At 41.6% G+C, this 27,729-nt stretch overlaps 3 protein-coding genes across 4 annotated transcripts; 2 read left to right on the top strand and 1 right to left on the bottom strand.

The window, feature by feature from the left end:
* On the top strand, positions 1 to 13,028 carry ccl27a (chemokine (C-C motif) ligand 27a). Its single transcript, XM_012814457.3, has 4 exons — positions 1 to 83; positions 9,182 to 9,284; positions 12,068 to 12,185; positions 12,662 to 13,028. The coding sequence occupies exons 2-4, from the start codon at positions 9,227 to 9,229 to the stop codon at positions 12,771 to 12,773; spliced, it is 288 nt and encodes a 95-aa protein (XP_012669911.2). The 5' UTR covers positions 1 to 83; positions 9,182 to 9,226; the 3' UTR covers positions 12,774 to 13,028.
* A 1,870-nt stretch (positions 13,029 to 14,898) lies between these two features.
* slc35d2 (solute carrier family 35 member D2) lies at positions 14,899 to 22,312 on the top strand. 2 transcript variants are annotated; one of them, XM_031571096.2, is made up of 12 exons: positions 14,905 to 15,140; positions 15,458 to 15,491; positions 15,577 to 15,663; positions 15,961 to 16,028; positions 16,513 to 16,584; positions 16,679 to 16,747; positions 17,958 to 18,060; positions 18,703 to 18,795; positions 19,747 to 19,814; positions 20,823 to 20,901; positions 21,683 to 21,765; positions 21,964 to 22,312. In XM_031571096.2, exons 1-12 carry the CDS (start codon positions 15,007 to 15,009, stop codon positions 22,124 to 22,126), a joined length of 1,053 nt encoding a protein of 350 aa, XP_031426956.1. In that variant the 5' UTR covers positions 14,905 to 15,006; the 3' UTR covers positions 22,127 to 22,312. The 2 variants fall into 2 exon arrangements, with proteins under 2 accessions (XP_031426957.1, XP_031426956.1); XM_031571097.2 differs by lacking the exon at positions 21,964 to 22,312 and having other exon boundaries at positions 14,899 to 15,140; positions 20,823 to 20,956.
* A 40-nt stretch (positions 22,313 to 22,352) lies between these two features.
* On the bottom strand, positions 22,353 to 27,679 carry znf367 (zinc finger protein 367). Its single transcript, XM_012817466.3, has 5 exons — positions 26,278 to 27,679; positions 25,259 to 25,409; positions 24,978 to 25,097; positions 24,746 to 24,884; positions 22,353 to 24,498 (listed from the first exon to the last, which is right to left on the bottom strand). Exons 1-5 carry the CDS (start codon positions 26,566 to 26,568, stop codon positions 24,243 to 24,245), a joined length of 957 nt encoding a protein of 318 aa, XP_012672920.2. The 5' UTR covers positions 26,569 to 27,679; the 3' UTR covers positions 22,353 to 24,242.
* Positions 27,680 to 27,729: the final 50 nt, after the last annotated feature.

Here is a 27,729-nt window from a genome sequence, read left to right on the forward strand (position 1 = left end):
GTTCAGCCCATGCGATAACCCGGGAAAAGTGTGTGGGTCTCACGGGGGTCGCTGTGCCGCCCCTGGCGTGTGCTGCAGTGCAGGTGAGACATTATCGCCATCGTTAAATAATTTTCTTTCATGAGACCTTTCTTTAAATAAGTCTCATCAAACTAAAACACAGTGGACAGTGTGTCAGTTATGATGAAATCGATGTATTTGTCTGCAAATGTGTACAGTAATGCTGTATAAACTCTGACTCTCCGGATGTTGTGTTGTGTTTTTTTACGAACAGACAGTTGTTTGGCAGATACAAGTTGCCTTGCTGACGCTGTCGCTACCCGATGGTAGTCCTCTACCCGATGGTAGTCCGCATGCGCACTACCCGATCAATCGCCACTTTGCGACACTGTAGACAGCGGAATACAATCCCTGGCTAAAGCTGATGGAAGTTCGCGAAAGACGGTATACTTTAAGAAGTTTGGTCATTGTATACAGCTGTACGTTCTTAACGTTTGTATAATAAAGAAGTAAAGGGGCGACAGTGGTACAGGAGGTAGAGAAGTCGTTGAGTAATCAGAAGGTTGTTAGTTCAATTCCCTGTCGAAGCCTCCTTGAGCAAGACACTGAACTCCTAATTGCTCCTGATGTGCAGTGTGCCATCAGTGTAAATGTAAAAATGTGTATACATCCTTGTAAGTCGCTTTGGATAAAAGTGTCTGCTAAATGACTAAATGTAAATGTAAAAGTAAAGAAGTTAAAGATATACTGGATATCCTCTTTTGTTCTCCCTGTCTCCCTCCCTTCTATTGGCTAGCACATCAATGCTTTATTTGTTTTACCTACTGCTATATTTTCTCACTTCTTCATTATACAAACTATTTGCCTTTTACCCTTACTCCGTCTCCACCCTTTTAATAATTAAATATTACATTAAATATACCCACATTATGCGTTAAGACAGCCCCATCTGTTGACGTTGAGCCTTCTCTCCGTAAACCGTTTGTGTCTGAGCATGCGCGATGTGCGGGACTACTATCGGGTAGAGGACTACCATCCGGTAGCGACAGACGCTCCATCATCACCGGACCTCTCAATTCAGAGCACTTTCTCGGACTACAGCTCACCTGACCAGATACTCTTGCAGTTACTGCGTATGCCCACTAGAGGACAGAGAGGCTTTCGTAGATAAAACTCAATGCCACAGGAAATTAACGTGTCTGAATTATGAAGTGTTTTAATTCTCGAATTCTGCCTACTGGGAATGAAGACATGCATATACAAAATGTTGGTGAATGATGAACAAGTGTTCTTCGCTGCACAGAAGAACAGGGGGGGGGGGGGTAGCCTATGTAACTGTATGACATTTCACAGTGTTAACATTTTCTGAATAAATGATCCACTTTACACTGTCGGGTGTGTGTGTATGTGTGTGCGCGCGCAATTGCGTCCCGCAGCCAGACTCTTCACCCAGAACACAAATGTTCGACACAAATATTACTTTGTAATTCTATCCAAACTTCAGTGCATAATTGGTCTATGTAGATGAAACCGGGTTTAACTGTCTAGGGTTGTAACAAGGGGACAGTTTGACGTTTTATTTAAAAAAAACGAAATGTTTTGTCAAAGCATATGTGTAGCTTACGGACCCCCCAAAGTCCCGTAAGTTGATACTGTGATAAGTCATTATATTTTGGGAGCAAGTTATCAGTTATTATTATGTCAGCAGAAGACATGTTAAGACAAGATAATGATATGCTCCCACAATATAATAACTTGTGCGCACAGTATCACCTGTATATAAATAATTTTGTATTTGTATTGTGTGTGTGTTTTTAGCCATGGTTGGTTGGTTGTTTATTAATAGCATACAGTCCTCTGCAGAGCTGAGAACAGGAGAAGGGACCCGCCATTTTAGTTTTCCAATCTGTGTTGATCAAGAGCAAAGGTGCGTTCCTCCATTATAGTTCCATTCCTCCAGTATAGTTCCATTCCTCCAGTATAGTTCCATTCCTTCACTATAGTTCCATTCCTCCATTATAGTTCCATTCCTCCAGTATAGTTCCATTCCTTCACTATAGTTCCATTCCTCCATTATAGTTCCATTCCTCCAGTATAGTTCCATTCCTTCACTATAGTTCCATTCCTCCATTATAGTTCCATTCCTCCAGTATAGTTCCATTCCTTCACTATAGTTCCATTCCTCCATTATAGTTCCATTCCTCCATTGTAGTTCCATTCCTCCAGTATAGTTCCATTCCTCCACTATAGTTCCATTCCTCCAGTATAGTTCCAGACACGTTTTGTCATATTGAGCTCATTTCTCTTCACTACTCTATGGCTGACCATTCTTTGTACACAGTCCTGACAATGTAAACGGAAAACAAAGGCAAGTTTATTTATATACTGTAGCACATTTCATCACAGAGGCGGTTCAGTCTGCTTGACATAAATCAAAGAAAAAGCAACATCCAAAGGAAAAATAAAACAAAGTGAGAAACATATAATGTAAATGATTCAAATTAAAGATAAAATATTATACAATTACAAAGTATAAAAAGTAGTAAATAAAATAGAGTGATATAATTAAAAGATAAGCGATATAAGTAGTCTTTAGAGGGGGGTATGTGTCATAATTGGAGTAATGAGGGGTCATAAAGGTCATAAAAGGGTTATTAATATGACAAATCGGACGGATGGTTAGTTTGATCTAGCTTTGGGTGTCAGCTTGCTTGTCATATTGGAGTGATGAGACATGGCCTCTGCCCTTTCGCCCCCCTCCACACAGCCAGTTGAGACCCACAAATGGTGTGAATCGCTTTGATAGTAAGGTGTTATCTGAGAGGGTGAGATTTCCTGGCGTAGCAATGGTGTTTCTGCCGAGGTTCTATCCTGTTGGCATAGCAGGGGTCAGGATGGTTGGGTGATCTAGGTGTGAGCATGGGTTTGATAACAGAAATTTAGTGGTGAATGACGTCGTAAACCGGTGTTACCCAAGTAAACCATATGACTTATCAGGCGCTCAAGCACAGCAAGGTCTTGTCAGCCTGTGAGATGGCATTCTTTCACTCTATTATAGCAAACTTTAAGATGATATATACATAATCCCTATGGGCTAATGGTAATGATACCGGCTTATTCAAGTTTAAAAGACTTAGTTTTGTAAGGCTTGACCCATAAGACATTTGTTCATGAGATGGTAGCTCAACAAAACCAGCTATAGTTCAACAGTACACACACACACACACACACACACATGCACGCACGCACCCACAGACACACACACACACACACACACACACACATACAAACACAGAGACACAGAGACAGACACACAGCATACTAATAGTTATAATATAAACAATAAAACAGGGGTATTGTGTAATATGTGACTATATTTTAGTTTAATCCCAAAACAGCGTGATACATTGAAGACATACAAACACACACACACACACACACACACACACACACACACACAGGGGTATTCTGAGGTGTTAGTGGTTTCAAGATGAGATATCCGTGGGGAGTCCTGCTTCAAAAGGCTGGGGAGTCAGTCGGGAAAAGATGCCAAAAGGCCGCGAGACCCACACACACACACACACACACACACACACATCAGAATCGGACACAATACCCCTGTTTTATTGTTTATATTATAACTATTAGTATGCTGTGTATCTATCTCTGTGTCTCTGTGTTTGTATGTGTGTGTGTGTGTGTGTCTGTGGGTGCGTGCGTGCATGTGTGTGTGTGTGTGTGTGTGTGTGTGTGTACTGTTGAACTATAGCTGGTTTTGTTGAGCTACCATCTCATGAACAAATGTCTTATGGGTCAAGCCTTACAAAACTAAGTCTTTTAAACTTGAATAAGCCGGTATCATTACCATTAGCCCATAGGGATTATGTATATATCATCTTAAAGTTTGCTATAATAGAGTGAAAGAATGCCATCTCACAGGCTGACAAGACCTTGCTGTGCTTGAGCGCCTGATAAGTCATATGGTTTACTTGGGTAACACCGGTTTACGACGTCATTCACCACTAAATTTCTGTTATCAAACCCATGCTCACACCTAGATCACCCAACCATCCTGACCCCTGCTATGCCAACAGGATAGAACCTCGGCAGAAACACCATTGCTACGCCGGGAAATCTCACCCTCTCAGATAACACCTTACTATCAAAGCGATTCACACCATTTGTAGATCTCAACTGGCTGTGTGGAGGGGGGGGGGGCGAAAGGGCAGAGGCCATGTCTCATCACTCCAATATGACAAGCAAGCTGACACCCAAAGCTAGATCAAACTAACCATCCGTCCGATTTGTCATATTAATAACCCTTTATGACCTTTATGACCCCTCATTACTCCAATTATGACACATACCCCCTCTAAAGACTACTAATGTATACCACAGATATATCAGATATATTATTATTAGACAGATGATTTGACTGAGAAAGTAAGACCTGTCTCGTAGAAAGCCTACCCACCACGTCACAGTGGGCGGTTAGTAAGACAGGAGAAGACAAAGGTCGAAGGTCAAAACCGCTTCCCTTTTTCCCCCTGCTATGTTTTGTATTTCTTGCAGCCCACTGAGTCTAAGAAAACAAACTCTGCATCCCTGTGCAAAAGCACTCCCCTCCTTCCACCCTGTGTCAGTTACTCATCAGAACCTGAGGGAGTGTTTAACTGTGTCAGTTAGTCTTTAGAACCTGAGGGAGTGTTTAACTGTGTCAGTTACTCATGAGAACCTGAGAGAGTGTTTACCTGTGTCCGTTACTCATTAAAACCTGAGGTGCTCTGTGACACTTTTTCTGAATCACTTCTCACGGTTGAAGGATGAGGCAATATTATGTGCTTTATATTCGCATACTTTCGTTTTTTTACAAGCCTATAATCACTCCTGTCATTATGTGACATGGCGTCCTCAGGTGAATGGCTGAGTGAGTGACATATCTGATGTTTTCTTAAGTCTAGTCTTTAATTCAGGGTTCATGCCCGGTCCTGTTTGTCAGGCTTTGGGAGCCACTGTGTGTTTCTCCGACTCTATTTCCTTCTCCTTCTGTTCAACTTCTCCTTCTGTTCAACTTCTAACTCAACTCTTACTCTCTCAGAACTGTGTGAAAAAAAGCCTTGATGTCAATATCAGATCAAATTTAAATAATTATGTTATTATGTAAATGATTTAATCCAGTAACCAATAAAAAATGTTTTACATTCCTTGTCCACCTTTAAAAACATTTACCCATCTTAATAATCTTTTTGGATAAAAGTCTGTTCCAATTCTATGCATGTGTCTTGCATTGTGTCATGTAGCAGGTTGTATTGTGTCATGTAGCAGGTTTTATAACCCCAATGAGAAACACCAATCCCACTGAATGCCGTTTCTGTGTGGCACAGGTTAGCCTACGCCTCTTGACCTGCAATCCCAGTCAATAACAGAACCATACCTGACAAACTGGTGCCGCATGTCACACAAATCAACCGACATGCTCAATTTAAAAATTACCAAGCAAGATAGTGAAGGAGGAGATATACTTGTATAGACTTGTAATTCATTTTCCAGTTAGTCAGGGTGACCTTGGACATTTCAGTTAACTAGGCACACTATGCATTTGTACAGCATCCCTTATAGCACTTATTTTTGTTTCATTAATAGGGTGAACAAAATCAAGCCTAGGGATGCATTTCCACAAGAAAATGCTAAGTGTGAACTGTAGCAGAGTAAACTGTAGTGAACTGTAGTGAACTGTAGTGACCACATGGACCAAACAGGAATGAAAGCAGTGCACAAGGAGATTGTGACAAAAATGTGTTGAACAAACTGTACACGAACACACACATATAACAATGAATGGAGACTTCTGTCATCATCACCTTACTATAGACTCTCAACATCAATCAGCATGGCAGGGACAGACGTGACACGTGACAGCCATCTTCAGTGTCTGAGTCTCCCGATCACAGCTGCTTTTGGTTCATCGATACCTGTTCTGTAGGTGTGAGAGTGATCTAATGGTGTGCTCTTGAGTATTCTGGGGCGTCAGTGGTACAGTGGTAGAGAAGTCGTTTAGTAATCAGAAGGTTGCTAGTTCGATTCCCTGTCGAAGCGTCCTTGAGCAAGACACTGAACCCCTAATTGCTCCTGATGAGCAGTGTGCCATCAGTGTAAATGTAAAATGTGTATCCATTGTAAGTCGCTTTGGATAAAAGCGTCTGCTAAATGACTAAATGTAAATGTAAATGTAAATTCTGGTAAACAAAGTAAGTGTGTGCACACACGTGTGTTTGAAGACAGTTGAGTTTGTTTGTATGTGTGTGTGTGTGTGTGTGTGTGTGTGTGTGTGTGATTAGGCTCTAGGGAAACTGCAGAAGAGTTTTATAGTGAGTTAACACACATAACAAAGCCACCTGCCTTCGGTTTCTTAATGTTTCTGACATAGTATTATCGCTACACACTTTATGCAATAGAATGGTACATATATCCTAACCACAGCCTATAATGCTGTGAGATTATCAACAGTTGCATTCTTTTATGTTTGAGTCACAGCTTCTTCCAGCTTGTCACTAACGTTACATTCATTTGAGTTCGCTTGTCGCTAACGTTACATTCATTTGAGTTCGCTTGTCACTAACGTTACATTCATTTGAGTTCGCTTGTCACTAACGTTACATTCATTTGAGTTCGCTTGTCACTAACGTTACATTCATTTGAGTTTGCTTGTCACTAACGTTACATTCATTTGAGTTAGCTTGTCACTAACGTTACATTCATTTGAGTTCGCTTGTCGCTAACGTTACATTCATTTGAGTTCGCTTGTCGCTAACGTTACATTCATTTGAGTTCGTTTGTCGCTAACGTTACATTCATTTGAGTTCGCTTGTCGCTAACGTTACATTCATTTGAGTTCGCTTGTCGCTAACGTTACATTCATTTGAGTTCGCTTGTCATTAACGTTACATTCATTTGAGTTGTTTGCAAAGTTCTCATTGCTTGATGAGAGATGTGCGGATGTTATTATGAAACTAGCTTGTGTGGCAATCTTACAACACCTCACACACAGCTCTACAAAACACTTTGAGTTAGTCACTCACTCTTTGACTGTTTCTACCGAATGTTATTTTAAACCTTAGAAACTGGCAGAAGTTACTGGCATGCAAAGACTAATACATTCCAGCAGAGATGTATGTGTCTCCAGGCTCATCGTTAAGTGACTGGGCATTTAATGAAGCTATGGAGGCTAACCACACTTCTGCTATGTGTAGGGTTAGGATTAGGGTTCTTCTGTGTTCTTGTACAGCTGTGTCTCCGTGTGTGTGTGTGTGTGAGTCAGTGTATGTGTGTTCTTGTAAAGCTTTTTCAACACAATTTTGTCACAATGTCTAATGCCATTACCTTTTCAAGGGAACACACATTTTTGTGTGAAAAAAATGGAAGTAAATGCAGAATAATGATCATTTGTGATCATACATGTGTCATGTGTCATTATCATACATGTGTCATGTGTCATTATCATACATGTGTCGTGTGTCATGATCATACATGTGTCACTAGCACTTCACACCAAGCACCAAGCCAAAACCTAGGTGTCATATTTGACTCAGATCTCAATTTTGAACCCATATCAAAAATAAAATTAAGACATCTTTTAATCACTTAAGAAACATTGCTAATGTGCAACCATTTCTCGCTCAGGCTGACACTGAAAGACTGATGAACGCGTTTATCACGAGCAGGCTAGACTACTGTAACTCGCTTTTGTCTGGTCTACCAAAAAAAGCCATTAGTCAACTACAAACAATACAGAATGCAGCAGCACGAGTCCTCACTAAAACAAGACAGAGAGCGCACATCACACCAGTATTAAAATCACTGCACTGGTTACCTGTTAGTTTCAGAATAGATTTCAAGATTCTCTTACTAGTCTATAAATCACTCCATAGTCATGCACCTGAATATATAACAGACGTGCTCTCAAGGTACACACCCAGTAGATCCCTGAGGTGTTCTGGCACTGAACTCTTAACAGTTCTAAAAGCCAGGGGACAAAGAGACATGGGGAAGCAGCTTTTAGTTTCTATGCTCCCAGCCTTTGGAACACTCTGCCAGAACACCTGAGAATGGCTGAAACGGTGGAAACCATTAAACATGCACTTAAGACATACCTTTTTGATCTCGCTTATCACTCACTGTAACATTTATCTGTTTACTTATCTGTGTCTCTTTACAAGTGTTTGTAATAAACCGCTGTTAACCTTATCGTGATATTAGAGCTTAATTACTAAGCCTAACCTTAGCTAAAAACAAATACGTAGCACGTACACACGTAGGGTACACACCCGCTCTGCCCCGGACCGTCTTGGGTGGGCCTAGGGGCCGAGCGGGGGGAAGAGACAACAATGCCAATCTCGGCATGGAGGTTGACCTGCCCATTCTGGTGGCGCGCCTCTCGTCTCTCACTCCTGTGATGCTTTTCAATGGGCCACTTGGTGAATCGGAAAACACCAAGTCAACGGGAAGGTAAGTACAAATACGAACTGTTAGGAAAGGCAAATTAGCCACAGATTAGCCAACCGAAAACCGAATTTCGCCCGAATTTCGCCCGAAATAGCAACTCAACTGCTAGCAGACTCAAAAAACATATGCAACTAAATATTTTACTCTATTCCCCGATAGCTGAGTGTACTAGTAACTATTAGCCTACCCTAATATACCAAAGGAAAATTAGCCACAGATTAGCAAACCGAAAACCGAATTTCTCCCGAAATAGCAACTGCTAGCAGACTCGAAAGACATATACAACATACCCGGCAGCTGTCTCTTAGTTTGACGATAACCGTGCTGAGCAGTCCTTTACGGTGCCAGTATGGTTAGTAAGTAATTTCCTGTTTATTTATCTCTGAAAAATCTGTGTGTCTTTACAAGTCTTTGTAAACCCCCCCCCCTCCCTCCCTTTGTCCTACTGTGAGGCGCATTTTGTTACCTCCTGGTATGAAATGTGCCGTACAAATAAAGTTTGATTTGATTTGATTTGATTTGATTTATCATTCATGTGTCATTATCATACATGTGTCCTGTGTCATCATACATGTGACTGCACGAGGTGATGGATGGCAGTAGCCCCTCCCTGATGACTGAGTGAGAGGTGCGTTGGCGTATTTATCCTTCTGGTTGACAGTTAGTGTTTCTCATTAAGCTCAGCAGGTGTCTACAAGCAACAGGATTCTCACACACTTCAGCGATGGACATCAGAGTGGTCTCTCTAATCATCCTCTGCGCCGTCTTCATCAGCATCGATGGTGAGTTGCCATGCTCAGATACACACACGCACACACACACACACACACACACACACACACACACTCAGTCTGTAATATATGGTGGAGCAGGTTAGAAGAAACAGTAGCAGTAGAAATATTTGGAGTTGAATATTAGTGAGATGAAGGCGAGTAAGCAGGTCTGTTTTGCACTTGCCTATTCATATTTTGAAATGACATTCATTTACACTGACTAACTGTTTCACTGACTAACTGCTTTGCTTGTCTGTCTTTCTCCTTTGCTGTCACAATCTTTTGAAATCGCTCAGTTTGAGCCACTGTTTGGCCTTTCAAGAGCTGCTTACAGCAAGATTATGATCAGCGGTTATCAGAATAGTTGTTCTTTTACTAAGATTATGATCAGTGGTTATCAGAATAGTTGTTCTTTTACCCTGATGAGCAAGAGTGAAAATGTATAATAACTATACAAATCCGGTCCAAAACGGAGAGAGAGAAATAGTGTGTGTGTGAGAGAGAGAGAGAGAGAGAGCGAGAGTGTGTGTGTGTGTGTGTGTGTGTGTGAGAGTGTGTGAGAGTGTGTGTGTGTGTGTGTGTGTGTGTGTGAGAGAGCGAGAGAGAGAGTGTGTGTGTGTGTGTGTGTGTGTGTGTGTGTGTGTGTGATGGCATGGCAGACACTTGCCCTGACATGTTTTTGCTCCCTGGTATTTGACACTAAACTGGTGTGTTGAAGCATGCACTGATTGAATGTAATCAACTACCTTTATAAAGATGGTGTTTCGTGCCAACATTTTGACCTTTATCGGGGCACTTATCTTTCATTTCTTTGTCTTTCTTTCCTTCACTTTCGTTTTTCCCGTCCTTCTCCTTCATCTCTCTCTGCCTTGAATTGAATTAAATGTCCTGATGTTTTACTTTATTTTAAAATTGTATTTAAAATTGTATTATTTTTTTATTTACTTTTAATATTTTATTTAAAATGTTTAACTTCTGCTTTGCATGCACTGGTATTTCCTTCAGGGAAAACAATTGAAGGCTTTTAATTATGTACTTAATGTTAATATTTATATGTACTTAACTTTTTAGGAATGAATCACTATTGTTCTATTGAGTTTTGTTCATAACACGATTACAAGACACACTACTGTTACAAAGTCATGGGTCGCCTTCAACCGGTCACCTTTAATGGGTCACCTGTCATGATTCATCTATAATGATTCACCTTTAATGGGTCACCCACCTTTAACCGGTCACCTTTGATGGGTCACTCACCTTTAATCGGTCACCTTTGATGGGTCACTCACCTTTAATCGGTCACCTTTAATGGGTCACTCACCTTTAATCGGTCACATTTAATCGATCACCTTTAATGGGTCACTCACCTTTAATGGGTCACCTTTCATGAGTCACCTTTGACCTTTAATGGGTCACCTTTCCCTTTTCCACTTTTTCTCATCATTGCAAAATCCTTATATGACCCATCATTCTTACAAAGTAAGGATGCATCTTAGTAAATAATTGTCACAGTAGTTAATGTGGTTAAGGTGTAGTTAAGGTGTAGTTAGTGTAGTTAGTGTGTAGTTAGTGTGGTTAATGTAGTTAATGTGTAGTTAAGGTGTAGTTAGTGTAGTTAATGTGGTTAAGGTGTAGTTAATGTGGTTAAGGTGTAGTTAATGTGGTTAAGGTGTAGTTAAGGTGTAGTTAGTGTAGTTAGTGTGGTTAATGTAGTTAATGTGTAGTTAAGGTGTAGTTAGTGTAGTTAATGTGGTTAAGGTGTAGTTAATGTGGTTAAGGTGTAGTTAAGGTGGTTAAGGTGTAGTTAGTGTAGTTTGTGTGTAGTTAGTGTGGTTAATGTAGTTAATGTGTAGTTAAGGTGTAGTTAGTGTGGTTAAGGTGTAGTTAGTGTGTAGTTAGTGTGGTTAATGTAGTTAATGTGTAGTTAAGGTGTAGTTAATGTGGTTAAGGTGTAGATAATGTGGTTAAGGTGGTTAATGTGGTTAATGTGGTTAAGGTGTAGTTAGTGTGGTTAAGGTGTAGTTAGTGTAGTTAAGGTGTAGTTAGTGTAGTTAAGGTGTAGTTAAGGTGGTGTTAAGGTGTAGTTAGTGTGGTTAAGGTGTAGTTAGCGTGGTTAAGGTGGTTAAGGTGGTTAATGTGGTTAAGGTGTAGTTAGTGTGGTTAAGGTGTAGTTAGTGTAGTTAAGGTGTAGTTAGTGTAGTTAAGGTGTAGTTAAGGTGGTTAGCGTGGTTAATGTGGTTAAGGTGTAGTTAGTGTGGTTAAGGTGTAGATAATGTGGTTAAGGTGTAGTTAATGTGTAGTTAAGGTGTAGTTAGTGTGGTTAAGGTGTAGTTAGTGTGGTTAAGGTGTAGTTAAGGTGGTTAAGGTGTAGTTAAGGTGGTTAGCGTGGTTAATGTGGTTAAGGTGTAGTTAGTGTGGTTAAGGTGTAGATAATGTGGTTAAGGTGTAGTTAAGGTGTAGTTAGTGTGGTTAAGGTGTAGTTAAGGTGGTTAAGGTGTAGTTAGTGTAGTTAAGGTGTAGTTAGTGTAGTTAAGGTGGTTAAGGTGTAGTTAGTGTAGTTAAGGTGTAGTTAGTGTAGTTAAGGTGTAGTTAATGTGGTTAAGGTGTAGTTAATGTGGTTAAGGTGTAGTTAAGGTAGTTAAGGTGTAGTTAGTGTGGTTAAGGTCTAGTTAGTGTGGTTAAGGTGTAGTTAAGGTGTAGTTTGTGTGGTTAAGGTGTAGTCAGTGTGGTTTATGTGTGTTAACTGCTTCCATGTTGTTGTTGTTGTTGTTGTTGTTGTTGTTGGGCCACAGGACACCCTCCTAAGTGCTGTGTGGCTGTTTCCAAGCGCATCCCACGCCACGTGCTCAAGGACATGCTGAGGTACGAGGTGCAGCGCAGCTCAGGACTCTGTGACATCGACGCCATCATGTGAGTGAACAGAGACTCCACCACGCCGATATGAACTCTCATTCATGTGTTTGCTATAGATGAGCTGCTTAATTAATTAGATTCATGTGTTCACTGTGCTATAGATTGAACTGCTTAATTAATTAGATTCATGTGTTTACTGTGCTATAGATGAACTGCTTAATTAATAAGATTCATACTGTGTTTACTGTGCTATAGATTAATTGCTTAATTAATTAGATTCATACTGTGTTTACTGTGCTATAGATTAATTGCATGTTTTACAACACTATTATTTTTAACTGACTTACTGAGGGGCAAATGTTATTGGAAGGTGGCATAACAGTTTGAGTATGAAACTGCCCATATCAAGGTGAGTTATTAGGCATGTGAAGATCTTCACGGTTCACTGTTTATTTATATCGCATGGAAAACTCACCTGAATCACTCAAAACATTGACCAAGAAATGATTGGTGTTGATTCCTGTCTACTTTAGAATATACACACGGAGGATAAAACGAGTCTGCGCCCATCCAAGGATTAAGAAACATCTGGATCTACTGATGAAAAAGGAACGGCATCTCGCCATGAAGATCGCAGCACCATGAGCCCTGAGCTTAAGGACTGGACACCTGGGGATGACTTTGCTGTTCCATGTGTCTGAGTTTGGGCATTCTGCTTCTTATTGCACCATAAGGAAATACAAATAATCAAATAATGTACTACAGAGGAAATGCTTTGAGTGCGGCAGCTGGAAATTGACCCCTGTGTTTCAAATAAGCCTTTCTTGCTTACTGTGTTTACAGTGTTTCAAATAAGCCTTTCTTGCTTACCGGTGTTTAGGTGACTGAATAAAGGTGACTATCCTGACATCAAGCATTGGTTTTCAACAATGATTTTACAAAATATTTTTTTAAACAAGCCACCTACCTGATGTGCATAGTGCACAGGAATAAATCTAGAGTGATTGAAAACATTATAATAATTAATAAATGTATATTTTGAAAGTTGCACATTCAGGGAGTTGAGCTTTGATCATTGAGCCCGGGGGCCAAAATGGAAGAGTAAGTTCATAGCAGCAGTGACACACACACACACACACACACACACACACACACACACACAGACACACACGCACACACACTCAGAGTAAGTTCATAGCAGCAGTGGGAAGGATAAACAGCTGAAAAAGGAAGAAGCTTTGATCAAAAGTCAACTCAGATTAGGTGAATCCACCAGGAGAACGGTGACCCCCAGAGAAACCCTGTGAAGCCAGGCACTGGGTCACACACACACACACACACACACACACACACACACACACACATGCTCACACACACACACACACACACACACACACACACACACACACATGTCGCTTTGGAGAGCATTTGAGATATTGCTTTTTGAGTTTATACATTATTATTTGTATTATTATCCCCATTTAGCAAACAGTCATAATTGTATTAACACACTTGTTTCAGTAGTTCAGTTCTCTGCACTGCTATGTGAAACTGTTACAAGTTGCTGTCTATGACTCTATGAGGACAAACCGAAGAGTTTCACCGAGCATAAGCCTAAGTTAGGTCTTAACTCTAAAATAACGTTTGCCACTAAGAACAAGCAAATATAGCTTAATTGGAGCATATGTTGAAGCTGAACTTAAACTAAAATGTATTCAGATCAACCCACAATGCATCAGTTATGCCAAGATCTATTCACTCGCACTTAAAAGTTGACGGGTGACTTTTTTCACGCAAACCATCTGTCGCTCTATGTTTCACGTGATAAACTTACTGGTGATCATACGGAACACAGGCTTGCTCCTGCCTGTATATGTCTCCAGGCGTATGTTAGTGTGACACCACAGCCTCGGTCCATTCACTGTCACGTCATGTCTCCAGGCGTATGTTAGTGTGACACCACAGCCTCTGTCTATTCACAGTCACGGAAGCCTAAGGCAACATGCCACATTGGTTCCCATACTTTTAATTTAAGTAATGACGCATGACATACATCTTGAAACGCCGGTGTCTGAGGAAAAAAAAAGAAAGTGTGGATGTTCAAGGCTACTACTGTCAAACAAACAAAATCAAAATGAGAACAAACCCAACACAGTATAGCCTAATTAACAATGGAAACATGTAAATGATTGTGTAAAACTAGCAGCTCAAGTAAAAGTGAAAACGTAACTAGGCTTTCATATCCATTTCGGTTATTAACTCTTCTAATAGACAAAGACACTTACGGATGACCCTAGCCAAGACCTCTCACTTGGGTATTAGACTAACCCGCTTGCGCCACCTAGTGGAGAAGTTATCATCATTCATAGCAACACAATTAAGGTCTCTTTACTTCTCCTCCCGTAAATGATAGGCTACTCCGTTCAGTTAGGTTCACAAACTACATAACATTTGCAATATTGTAGCCTGAGTATGGTAGCATATCATAGAACTGCGCAACTACAATTGTAAAGCACTTTGAGCTGCATTCTTTTGCATGAAAGGTGCTATATAAATAAAGTTTTATTATTATTATTATTATTATTATTATTATTATTAGACCTAAGAGCCCCATGGCTTCATTCTCCTAGCAAAACAAAGACATGTGGCTTTTCTTTCGGGGGCTTTTAGGAGGTTTATCACACTTACTTAGTTATCTTACTTAAGGTTTGTAACTAAACTTACGTACATGGAATACCCACATCTCCCTCAAGTCCCATGAATATAGAGAACGCCCACTTGTCAAACAGACCTTTCACTGGAAAAATGTGAGCGCTGGGAGCGTGATAGCAAACGTCCCCCTGTCTTGGACCCTGCAACACGTTCAGCCGCGATAAACATGAACCTGAACTCGAAGCCTACGTCTACCGAATGGCAACAAACGAGAATATTAAAAGTATCATCGGCAGTGTTCTATGCTGTCAGCTCCTTTTTGATAATCGTTGTTAATAAGATTGTCTTGACGAACTACAGGTAGGCCTATTTCGATTTCCGTGCTACTTTTGCTCTTACAACTTCCGTGTTCAAGTCCGAGTTTGACACCAAGCCTCATTTACGTAATAGTTGGTGGAAAATAAAGAAACTTGCAATGCTTGAATGCATTTGTACAGAGTAGGTTATACGGGAGAAGTATTAGCCCCTACGGTTCATTGAAAAAACAACGGAAGCTATGTTATAGGCTACTCTTTCCACTGTCGAGTTACTTTAGACGACATCATTGCCCTTTCAGCTGAAGGTTTGATGCTTCTTATAGGAATTCAGTAACATCTCTCTCTCTCTCTCTCTCTCAGATTCCCATCATACATGTTCCTCGGAATAGGACAGGTCCGTTTCATCCGTGGGTTTAAATTGTTAAACTATTAAATGCGCACACATGAAATCGTTCTCAAATTCTTGTCTCACTTTTCAGATGGCAATGACTATTGTTATTCTGTATGCCGGTAAAACTCTCCACTTCATTCATTTCCAAGACTTTGACAAAAGTATATTTAAAAAGGTAATGTAGGCTACGAACACCACATATTTTTGTGTCTGTGCGTCCTGTTCCTGTGGTATATGTTTGCTAGCCCCCTGTGTGTGTGTGTGCTTGTGTCTCTGTGTGTGTGCGTGCTTGTGTGTGTGTGTGTGTGTGTGTGTTCAAGTTTGAATCAATGATTTCAAGGCTAAGGTAGATTAGTCAGTGAGCGCAGTGGGAGTTGACATATGGATGGTGTTCGCCTGTGGATGTGTAGTGTACGTGGCTGTGTGTGTTGTTTTGTGTTTGCACATGAGCAACTCTGGCTTGTTCACACAGATATTTCCTCTTCCCCTGTTGTATGTGGGGAACCATCTTACAGGACTGGCCAGCACTAAGAAGTTAAGGTACTTCACATTGCCTGTTGCCTTCATTCAGATGTTATTTGTTTCCACACCAACGACCACCTCTCTCTTCCTCCTCTTATCCCACTTTCTTATCACCTCTCTCCTGTTGCACCACACTCTACCTCTCCCTCTCCCTCTCCCTCCCTCTCTCCCTCCCTCTCTCCCTCTCTCTCTCTCTCCACCTCTCTCTTCCTCACCTTATCCCACTTACTTATCACCTCTCTCCTGTTGCACCACACTCTCCCTCTCTCTCTCTCTCTCTCTCTCTCCCTCTCTCTCCCTCTCTCTGTCTCTCTCTCTCTCCCTCTTTCTCTCTCTCTCTCCCTCTCTCCCTATCTCTCTCTCTCTCCCTCTCTCTCTCCCTCTTATACTCTAATTCCCTTCTGTCTTTTCATCTTTACCCCTAAAAACAGTCCCTGTTGTTCCGTTGCTGTCTTTCACACAGTTCTTAACCCCCCGCCCGCCCGTTCTCTTTGTCTCACAGTTTGCCAATGTTTACAGTACTGAGGAAATTTACAATACTGATGACCATGGCTCTGGAATACAAAATATTAAGGTGTGTCCACAATGCACTTCATGAAAGCTCTTAACATTGGGTCACTATGTTTTCAGTTTGAGTAATAGTTCTGTCTGTTGGTTCTCCGCCGTAGGAAAACATTTCCCAAGAGTTTGGTGTACAGTGTGTTTGCCATCATCGTTGGAGCTGTAGTGGCAGCAGGGTGAGTTCCTTTCTCTGTGTGTGTGTGTCTCTGTGTGTGTGTGTGTGTCTCTGTGTGTCTGTGTGTGTTTTCCATGGCCTCTCCCAGTGTCCCAAGAGAATGATGCTGCTTTAGATGACTGGTGCATTAGATCACTGGGCTGTGCCACAGTTGACCACAGACCCAGTGTCTCCAGTCTCTCTTGGGCGCTTGGATATGTTGGATATGTTGGATAAGTCGGATACGTTGTATTTTGTTCCATCCAATTCAAGCTCCTTCCCTTGTTCAGTTTAGCTCACACATATCCTGATTGGAGACGATTAGTCCAAAAGTCTCAGAAGAACACTTAAATGAAGTTTAATTCACCACTTCTCTTAACTCAGAAGCTAACTTACAGCTAAACGTATTCTTGCGCAACATTGTTCGAAGGGCCCACCCAGCATCGCCACAGTTTCATAGATGTTCCCATTTTTTGGTTTTGGCTGACAAAATGATATAAAGTATAAAACACTATAAAAATAACCTGTGATGTACTAAAAATAACCTCTGATGTCCACTTCCGGCCTGAGGAATCTCATCTGAGTGGCAAGTGAAACAGTCTCAGTCTGGAATAATGTTAGACTTGTATCAATGTTGTGCGTAGCATTCATTTATTCATCCATAGTTGTTTTGAGGATGTTCCCTGTTCTCTAAAGCTGCCAGAGAACATGTTTTCTTTTCCATGATCTCACCGCAGCTCTGATGTAGTGTTCTCTTTCCCATGATGCTCCAGCTCTGATGTAACGTTCTCTTTCCCATGATCTCACCGCAGCTCTGATGTAGCGTTCTCTTTCCCATGATGCTCCAGCTCTGATGTAGCGTTCTCTTTCCCATGATGCTCTGATGTAGCGTTCTCTTTCCCATGATGCTCCAGCTCTGATGTAGCGTTCTCTTTCCCATGATGCTCCAGCTCTGATGTAGCGTTCTCTTTCCCATGATGCTCTGATGTAGCGTTCTCTTTCCCATGATGCTCCAGCTCTGATGTAACGTTCTCTTTCCCATGATCTCACCGCAGCTCTGATGTAGCGTTCTCTTTCCCATGATGCTCCAGCTCTGATGTAGCGTTCTCTTTCCCATGATGCTCCAGCTCTGATGTAGCGTTCTCTTTCCCATGATGCTCTGATGTAGTGTTCTCTTTCCCATGATCTCACCGCAGCTCTGATGTAGTGTTCTCTTTCCCATGATGCTCTAGCTCTGATGTAGCGTTCGATGCGGAGGGGTATACCTTCATTCTGCTCAACGACGTCTTCACAGCTTCAAGTGGGGTCTACACCAAGCAGAAACTAGGTTCTGAGGTGTGTGTGTGATTTATTCATTGAATTCATTCAGTTATTGCTTTAAGGCTTGTCTTCATTTAGATGGCTTCTCTGCCCTGAAGAAACCCTTAAAGGCTCTTCCCTAAACTGGTCCTGGGGGGACCCTCTCCCCAAGAAAGGGCAGTAACACACTGAAATAAGTAAATGCATCATTATGGAATTATTTCACTGCAACCAATTGAGGGACCCAATGCATCAGGCTGTATAGTATACTACTGAACGCATCAGGCTGTATAACATACTACTGAACGCATCAGGCTGTATAACATACTACTGAACGCATCAGGCTGTATAACATACTCCTAAATTGCAGCAGACTGTATAGCATACTCCTGAATGAATCCATGACCTGGATTGTGTACTAATTCACTATAACAGTGTCACAGCAGGAATACACACTATTTTCACATACTATTATTAAAAAGCATTTGATTTCAAAGTAGCCACAATAGGTAGTCATTTTCAGGTATGAAAATCCAGTCCACTACATTTTAGTTTCCTTAAGGAGAAATGCTGCCGATTGTGTGTTTTGAATCTCCTACCTCAAATTGTCCTCTGAGTTTATCATTCATTATATTTGACTGTCATAGAAAAACAAACGTGATGTTATTCTTTCCGCAGGGTCTGGGTAAATACGGAGTGCTTTTCTACAACGCACTTCTTGTTATCCTCCCAACGCTGTTACTGAGTGCGTACACTGGAGACCTGCAGAGGGTAGGGGTGGATGTGCAGTGACCCTTATGCCTTACACACGCCACTATCATCATCATCATCATTGTTTATTCAGGGAGAATTGACTGAGCACAGGGCTCTTTTGCAGCAATGCCCTGATTGAGGCTACATAGTACAGAAGAACAATAAATAAACAAACATAACAAAACAAAACAGACAAAATAAAAAAATAAAAACACATTAAACAACTCAGAAATGAAGTATAATTTTTTTTAATTAAATAACATAAAGTAAAAAAAACTAAATCAGAGAATCATTGAAAACAACAGCATTGAGGCACATCCTTATTACTATACTCTTACACAGTAAACTAAAGTTCGAATTCATTAGAACTTCCATACCTTCCTGTATTCCTGTTTTTCATGTAACATGCTATATGTTTGATCAGATAAAACTAAGAAGTTTAATACAATTTTGAAAGTAGGGCAGATATGTCAATAGAGAGTATAATAATAATAATAATAATAATAATAATAATTTATTTTATTTGTAATGCACTCTTCATTCAAAAGAATCTCAGAGTGCCAACATATTAAAAACTAACTATAATAGTACAATAAAATAAGAATGAATTAACATAAGCATAATAGAAAACTTTTTAACATTTTAACATACGATTTAACACAAGGCCAGAAATGCCTTCCTGAATAAAAATGTTTTTTAGTCCAGCTTTAAAGGAGTCCAGCGTCTGCGTTGCCCTTAGGTGGTCAGGGAGGCTGTTCCATAAGCGTGGCGCTGCCGAGTATAGACTGACAATGATAGAGAGTGTGACTGACAAATTTTTCTGCAGCCGTTCATACAGTGAGCTAAAGGATGCTATAATGCTAAGGATGCTATAATGCTAAGTAAAGCTAACCATTGCCTAAATGCTTTTCTGTGGTGTGTTGTACTGCAGAGTGGTTGTGTATTCCTTGACGGTGTGTCTCTTGCCAGGCTGTTGCGTTTGAAGACTGGCACAGCCTGCCATTCCTCTCCTGCTTCCTGATGTCCTCTGTCATGGGGTGAGCTCTTTCAAATCATATTATCATGATTACATTTCCACCAGACGCTCACTCTCTTGTCAGCTTCAACCCCTAATGTACATTACAAATCTGAGCCAAATGGGCTCCTCTCAGGGCTGGCCATCACACAGAGGCTGACCATCACACAGGTGCTGACCAATACACACAGGTGCTGACCAATACACACAGGCAGGGCTGACCAATACACAGAGGCTGACCATCACACAGGTGCTGACCAATACACACAGGCAGGGCTAACCAGGGCTGACCCATACACACAGGCAGGGCTGACCAGTACACAGAGGCACTCATCTGACCAATACACACAGGCAGGGCTGACCAGGGCTGACCAGGGCTGACCAGGGCTGACCATCACACAGAGGCTGACCATCACACAGGTGCTGACCAATACACACAGGCAGGTGCTGACCAATACACACAGGCAGGTGCTGACCAATACACACAGGCAGGGCTGACCAGGGCTGACCAATACACACAGGCAGGGCTGACCCATACACACAGTTCTACAACAACAGAGAACAGCGGCAAGGCTGACCATCACACACAGGCAGGGCTGACCAGGGCTGACCAGGGCTGACACATACACAGAGTTCTATAACAACAGAGAACAGCGGCAGGGCTCTGTTCACAAGGGGTTAGATAAACTATATCTCTGCAGAGTTTTATTTTCTATCTTATGTTATGCATTTTGTGTATTCTATTTTGTATCTTAAATCTTTATGCACTCTATCCCTGTTTTTATGTTCATTTTATTTTATTTTATGTGCTCTATCCTAGTGTTTATGTTTGATGTTTATTTGATGTCTCTTTTTATCTGGATCACTGTGCATGTCATTTCTTTCTGCACGTAATTTCTTTGCTGTTAAGCACTTTCAGCTGCAATGTTTTGTTTGAAAGGTGCTATAGAAATAAAGTTTTTTATTATTATTATTATTATTATTATTATTATTATCTGACATGCTTGTCTGGGATGCGTTTGCTGTGCAGATTCATTCTGATGTACTCCATCGTGTTGTGCAGTCACTACAACAGCGCCCTCACCACGGCCGTGGTGGGAGCCATTAAGGTACGTGGTGAAATGACACGGTCAAATACTCACGGCCGTGGTCGGAGCCATTAAGGTACGTGGTGAAATGACACGGTCAAATTCTCACTCTATATTTCAGTGATTTCACTCAGAGGACTCATGTACAGAATGGACTCTATACAGCATAACTCCGCACTATTTGGGTTCTCAGTCTTAGTCTTTTTTTTTTTTATTGGCATTTATTATTGCAATACAGTATATAAAAACATACAGACAAGAGCTCATCATATCAGTCATAAAACAAGATCAGATAAGTAATATCAGATACATTAATAAATAATAATAATAGTTAATAATAATTAAAAAACAAACACAGGACAGATACAATTCATAAATTTCATAAACGTTATACATTTCATATATTTCATATATTTCATACATTTTATACATCTCATATATTTCATAAATTGATCTGTTGTCTGATTGTTCTCAGTCTTAGTCAGGTTATTAACCCTGACCTTAAACACATCATGTAAGAAATCCTTAAATAATATGATCTGTTATGTAGGACAAGGTGTTTATCCCTTTCTGCATACTCGAGACTCTGTGGGTTGGTCGAATGATTGATGGCATCCTATGGGTTGTCAAGTGGGCGCCCTCCTTCTTCGATGTTTCGCTGATTGACCCACGACACCACATTAAAAAAAACATTACAATAGATTCATTTAAAGTATGAAGTACATAGTAACAAAAGCAACCTAAAATAAGGGCATGTCCTCACTAGAACTGTGACCCAATGTGACCTTTGCCCCCCGTCTAGAATGTTGGAGTGGCGTACATCGGCATGTTTGTGGGAGGCGATTACCTGTTCTCGTGGTTCAATTTCATTGGCTTGAATATCTGGTAAGAATTATTTTCTTTGAGTAGTGCTTTCTTTTAAACTTATATCGATTACTGAAAGAATACTGAAAGAATACCGTGTCTGTATCTGCCGGGAAAACTGTTAAATTGAATAAATATCTACAAATAGAACGTCAAATAGATATCGCGGCAGATAAAGATCTCCACTAATAACATCGCCGTGGTGATCTCTCCTTGCAGTATGGCGGGCGGGCTGGCGTACTCCTACCTCACCTTTCACAGCAGCAGCAGCAGCGCACCTGATCCTGAGCCCGGTCCAGCAGAAGAAAAGGTCAGGGTTCAAATACAGGAGGAGGTCAGCGAAAGCAGGCTAAGGAGGAGTGGATCTCTCAACTCCTGCTGACCTGTGACCTCTTTCCGTCACAGCCCTCCCCCATGTACCGGAGTTTTTTTTTAGACATTTCAATTTTTTTATGAATTGGCACATTATTTATTTTGTAAGAGCATATATTTATGACCTTTGAACCACAGCTGATGAACTGTTATATGAATTAAGCGAATACACTTATTAAATGTCCATTCGTGTAAATATGTCTAAAATGGAGTCACTTCATTGAGTACTGTACTGTTACGCACAGAATGGGATCAATAGTACTGGTTTATTGAACACTGCAAGACATTGTGGTGTTGGCCACAAGTTTAGCTTTCTAATGCCAATAACTGTATTTGTAAAGGTATTAATGTATCCAATAACTGTATGTGTAAAGGTATTAAGTATATCACTACACTTTGTGAACATCTTTTTAGTTCTGAACTGTCAACCGATATCCAGTGTAAATGTGGGATTCATCCGACTGTGACATTTACATACAAATGAACATTTGAACATCTACAAATCAGTCAAGACTCAAGAGTACATATAGATATAATATTTAATGAGAAGCAACAGGCTCTACCTAGTACTATGTGTTGCCAAAAGAGGGTCGAAACATTCCATTTTCATTGTCTGGTCCCCACGGCGACAGCCTTCTCCGCTTACAACGACACAACACAAATGAACAGGACCTGGATTACATTCTGTTATCAAGAAAATGGTCTAAGCACTTCCTAAATCATTTTGTTTTGCCATCTCCAAGTGATTCTGTGATATATTAACTTTAGTTAAATGTAAAAAAAGAAAAAAAAGAAAAGGAAAATAAGAAAATTAGATTAAAATCATTTCATTTTTTACTTTAGCTTTAGATAAGACTTAATTTGGTGTTGATTGCCAATACAAAAGGGGTTTTCCAGTATTAACACACACATAAATGACTCGGCTGGCCAAGTCACTGTTTCTGCTGCATGCCAAATGTGCAGAGAAACAGAGGTGTGAAACGCACAACACTATTCCAAACGGGGCGCTGACTCCTGGAGGCCTGTTATGTAGTGTTGCATGGAGAAAGACTAGAAGAGGAAGAGCAGAGAGAGGATGATGATGGTGATGGTCTGGTGAAGCCGTCCGTTACTGAACCAACAGATAAGTGCCATTTCTTCACACAGCACCAGAGGATCTGAGTGACTTTGCAAGTCAGCTCAGGGAGACGCCAGGAAGAGCTGTTTGTTTAGAAGGACCCCCTATCTGTACTACACTACCCACAATCCTCAGCCCACCGGCCTGCCACCTTCCGAGGGTAATTTAATTATCCACCCGACGAAGGCTTCAGGCAGGAAGCTGTTCCCGAGTGTGTTCTAGAGGGATTTATGGGTTCTCATCGAAGAAGTTCTCGAGCTGGGCGGGGTAAGACTTGCGGAAAAACATCTAGTATACACCACAGCTCCCCAAAACATCCCTGCAGAACTGCCGACTGATGTAAAAGGCCTGCATCTGACACCTCAATCTGAAAATGGAGTTACATGATCAACTTAGCAGTGTTAAATAATAGCTAAAGACAAACCACAATAGGTGCACTGAATAGATGTGTGTCCATTAAGAGACTAATGATTTCCGTAAGCTAGCTAGCTTTTAATATAAAAGACAGTAGCCTTTCTGAGCCTCTCTTCTGGAACTCTCTTGTGTTCCGCCTCCATCACCACCACCTGTATGGACTCTCAACATGAATTTACCATCAAAGTGGAGACTACTCTTCCTACCGACATCTTAATACACCCTGTGTTTTCCCCACCCAAATCCACATATGTACACACACACACACACACACACACACACACAAACACACTTTGCACACTGTCAGACCACTAAAAACACGGTACAAAACAATTCAAAACAAAGCACAAAAACTCGTTACAACAACAAAAAAGTGCAAAATAACAAAGACACCAACCAAAACAGGCTTTCTGCTCTCGTCCCACTCTGTCTTTGAAACAACGGCAGAGAACATTCTTCATATAATGATAACAATAATGACATCTACCGTCATAGCAGCTCTAAGATACGAGTACAACTGGAAGCGGAAAATAAGGTGCTTTTAGCTTAGGTTCCACCCTTGGGGGCGGGTGTGTGTACAGGGTACGTTAGGTCGTCACGGAGACAGGTTGTTGGCCAGCTCGATGAGGGCCAGTGCCCCGTGCAGACGCTCCCGCTGCTCCTGCAGACGGCGTCTAGCCGCCCCGCCGCCACCGCCGGACTTCTCTTCGCCTGGAGAGGTCTCCTCCTCCTCGTCGTCGGACTGCATGTATTCCATGGGATCCTGCTGTTCCTGGTCCTCCAGGCCCCCCTTCCCAACTGATTTGCCCTTAGTGGGTGGGGGGACACGCTGCTCACGGGTCTCCCAGTACCTGGAGGAGGAGGAGGGGGGGGGATGCTTTATTACACATGGATCATATTACTCTTAAACTGAAACGGAGGTACTGACCTCAGGGCATCACAAATATTTGTGTTTTTCTATGTATGAATGTTTGAAACTCCTGGTGTCACTCCCCCTGCACTGGTGTGTGTGTGTGTGTGTGTGTGTGTGTGTGGTGTGTGTGTGTGGTGTGGTGTGGTGTGGTGTGGTGTGGTGTGTGTGTAGATATATGCACTCACTTGGCTAGCCACTCTGCTACGGCCTTGTTGTCAACACCGTGGGCCTTCCCTGGGCCCTCGGTTGGCTCCTCTCTCTTGAGGCGGGCATACGGGTGTTTGGGGCAGTGGCGGTTGGCATGGGTGAAGCGACTGCCACAGGCTGGACGAGAGCGGGAACACAATTAGACTCTCAGTACTCACACACTGAACCCACTGCATGAGAGGCAAGCTACAGTTGGACGGTTGTACTCACCCTTCTCTGAGCAGACAAATGGCTTCTCTCCTGTATGAAGGCGCTGGTGTGTCTTCAGCTGACCGCTCTGGACAAAAGCCTTCTCACAACCCGGATAGTCACAGAGATAAGGTCTTTCCCCTGAATTACATAGAGATTTCAGTAAGTCATGGGTGGTGGTGGTGTTATATAGTGTTGTATGTATACAATTATATTACATTGTTTCCATTCACAGCTGGTTTTACGTTTATCAGTTTAAGATGTCTTAACCGCTCTTTCCACAAAGGTGTGCTGTCGCTCACCTGTGTGTGTACGCTTGTGAGCCTGTAGTGATTTCTCCCGAGGGAACACGCGCTGGCAGATGTTGCAGCGGATTCTGCTGTTGGAGTTCTCGCCCTCTGAGATCAGCTCGCGTACCGTGTCAGCACGCGGACGCCCACGGCGCATGCCATCCTAGAAAATCGGAAGGTAACGTGAGCGAGAGAAATTAGTATTCATTGCTACAACTTATTTATTAAAATGCTTGGACAACTAGTGACTGAACAAGAAATATGCGTCAGCTATATCTGCGCAACGACCCGGGCAAACAAGATACCAATCGGCACTATGGAAAATATAACGGCCTAATAAAAGGGTCTATAGATCTGTAATAATATTGATACTACGCAACTGATAGTAGCCTACCACTATAATTATACACTATAATAAAGAAAAGAAAAAATACTCTATTAAATAAGACGGCAACATTTAACACTACTTTCAGATGTTTAAAAAAAGATTATTGTCGAACGTTTCCGGTAAAGGTTTTGGCGCGCGCCGAAACGTCACACGAGGACAGCTGCTACAGTAGGAAGTTAGAGGGGTTTAAAATCCAGCTTGTTAATGTGGACGCGACTCCTATATGTACATATAAGACATATACACATATAATACATGGGTATTTATAAGCCTTCTATTAAAGTCTAAAGCACTTCAACGCACAAATTCGACATTTGAAACTATTATGAGGGAGGAAGGCCTATTTCGCGCACTTCTGTGCTACTGGCCTAATCACTTAGCAGCTCAATCATAAGTCTGTTTAAAAATATGGGCTATAAGAAAATGCATGTGTTAAATTATGTTTTAAACGGCACAATCCAGTAGGACTATGCCATCTCCCTTTTGTCGTTCCATATTTGACATGTGCATGCTTTATTCTTATATCTTACTGTACTGTAGCATAATACTATTTTATTATGAGACACTAATTTACGCAATTAGACTACACACAGACGTGTTAATGAGATTGTCTTCCAAGTGTAGCGTGACTGTAAACCCTTACCTTGATGTGGTCAGGACAAGCAGCGTGGTCAAGCAGCGTAGTCTCGCCCGCGGAGACGCTCCGTGTAGGTGAGGCGGGCCCGGCCCCCGAGCCGGGGCTGAGTGTCACATTGTGCGCGTTCTCACCCCATTTCCACGGGTAGACCATGAAGTCGCTGAAACCTGGACTCGTTGGCATCAGTGAGTCGGTCTTTGGGGGTTTGATCGGGGTGGTCTTGATGACAGACACCAGCACTCGTTTGGGTGAATCGTTGCAAAAAATCACTTGAGGAGAATTATTGCCTTCTGCCATCGTGGCAAATCTGTATTTCCTTCAAGCCTTAATAAAACTGAAGTGAACTCTGCTCTACAAAAAAAATACTGGAATAAAATACCTCTGCTTACAGGATGATTAAAAGTTAACTCTTCCAAAATTCACGCCCAGGGGAAAGTCTTCTCCATCCACACAAGACGAATAGCTGAGTATTCCTGATAAAACCTTCGATTACTTTTACAAAAATCATTCATTTCCAGAACAAAGTCAAGGTGTGCAGTGTTTTCAGGCTTTTCTTAGATGCCATGTAATGACATTCTATTTCAACGTTCTGCGTTCTGTCTCCGGCTGTTTTCTGTTCTGTCGAATGAATATTGTTCGCCGGATACTGAACCACTTTTCCCGCGTTACAAATCGCGCTCGGGCGGTCTGTTCAGCGAATCAACTGCGAGATTGTTAAAGAACACTCCTTCGTTGCAGCGGAAACAACCTATTACATTAACTCAAATGTGTGTTAGAACGATGTGTAATACACAGTAACCAATGACAAGTTTGGAACATTCGTAATATCCGGCTCGAAGAGGACGTCCACATCCAATGATTTTCAAACGCTGTGAGGCGCGCTCTTTAAGATTGACAAGGGCCTCGTCCAATAGAAGCGAGGGTTCAGATAAATCAACCAATAAATGAGAGCATATAAGTTTCTCCCGCGCAGTGCAACGAAAGTACCTGATATTTTGGTTAATTTAAAGGGAAGGGGGATGGGAAGAGGGCGCCGAAGTTGCGTAATCAAACGGACAAAATTAAAGATGGATACAGAATGTCATTCCAACCACTGAAAGTTAAACTGAATAGGATACTACTGATGCCATATTCGTGTAGCCAGTATGGCACGTGTTCATAATCAGGGTTAGATGAATCATAGTCTACAATGGTAAAGGTAGACCTAAACCTGTTAGCGCGAAATACATATATAAAAAAAACTTTTCCAAAACAATTGACGTGCACTCTCGATTTGATCAGTGTTTGCTTGCTGAAGCAACAAAACAATTTCAACATCCGCCCTGAAATCCCCAGTGGTATAGTGAGCACCAACCGCCGACTTTCTATCAGAGCACAAATTCGGTGGCAGTGCAGTGAAGGTAGACATTCATGTAAAAGCGAAACCAGACGCTGAGAGCATAAACAGGGCGTGTGACG

This window comes from Clupea harengus, chromosome 7, assembly GCF_900700415.2.
Source record: "Clupea harengus chromosome 7, Ch_v2.0.2, whole genome shotgun sequence".
Lineage (NCBI taxonomy): Eukaryota > Metazoa > Chordata > Actinopteri > Clupeiformes > Clupeidae > Clupea > Clupea harengus.

What these genes read in the sequence shown, in the direction of transcription:
- ccl27a (XM_012814457.3), top strand. Translation starts at nt 9,227, where the DNA reads ATGGACATCAGAGTGGTCTCTCTAATCATCCTCTGCGCCGTCTTCATC. An exon ending in CGTCTTCATCAGCATCGATG is followed by an intron (nt 9,285 to 12,067) that starts GTGAGTTGCCAT and finishes GTTGGGCCACAG; the next exon opens with GACACCCTCCTAAGTGCTGT. An exon ending in TGTGACATCGACGCCATCAT is followed by an intron (nt 12,186 to 12,661) that starts GTGAGTGAACAG and finishes TGTCTACTTTAG; the next exon opens with AATATACACACGGAGGATAA.
- slc35d2 (XM_031571096.2), top strand. Translation starts at nt 15,007, where the DNA reads ATGAACCTGAACTCGAAGCCTACGTCTACCGAATGGCAACAAACGAGA. An exon ending in ATTGTCTTGACGAACTACAG is followed by an intron (nt 15,141 to 15,457) that starts GTAGGCCTATTT and finishes TCTCTCTCTCAG; the next exon opens with ATTCCCATCATACATGTTCC. An exon ending in GGAGCTGTAGTGGCAGCAGG is followed by an intron (nt 16,748 to 17,957) that starts GTGAGTTCCTTT and finishes ATGATGCTCTAG; the next exon opens with CTCTGATGTAGCGTTCGATG.
- znf367 (XM_012817466.3), bottom strand. Translation starts at nt 26,568, where the DNA reads ATGGCAGAAGGCAATAATTCTCCTCAAGTGATTTTTTGCAACGATTCA. An exon ending in TCACAAGCGTACACACACAG is followed by an intron (nt 25,098 to 25,258) that starts GTGAGCGACAGC and finishes TATGTAATTCAG; the next exon opens with GGGAAAGACCTTATCTCTGT. An exon ending in ATTTGTCTGCTCAGAGAAGG is followed by an intron (nt 24,885 to 24,977) that starts GTGAGTACAACC and finishes GCTCTCGTCCAG; the next exon opens with CCTGTGGCAGTCGCTTCACC.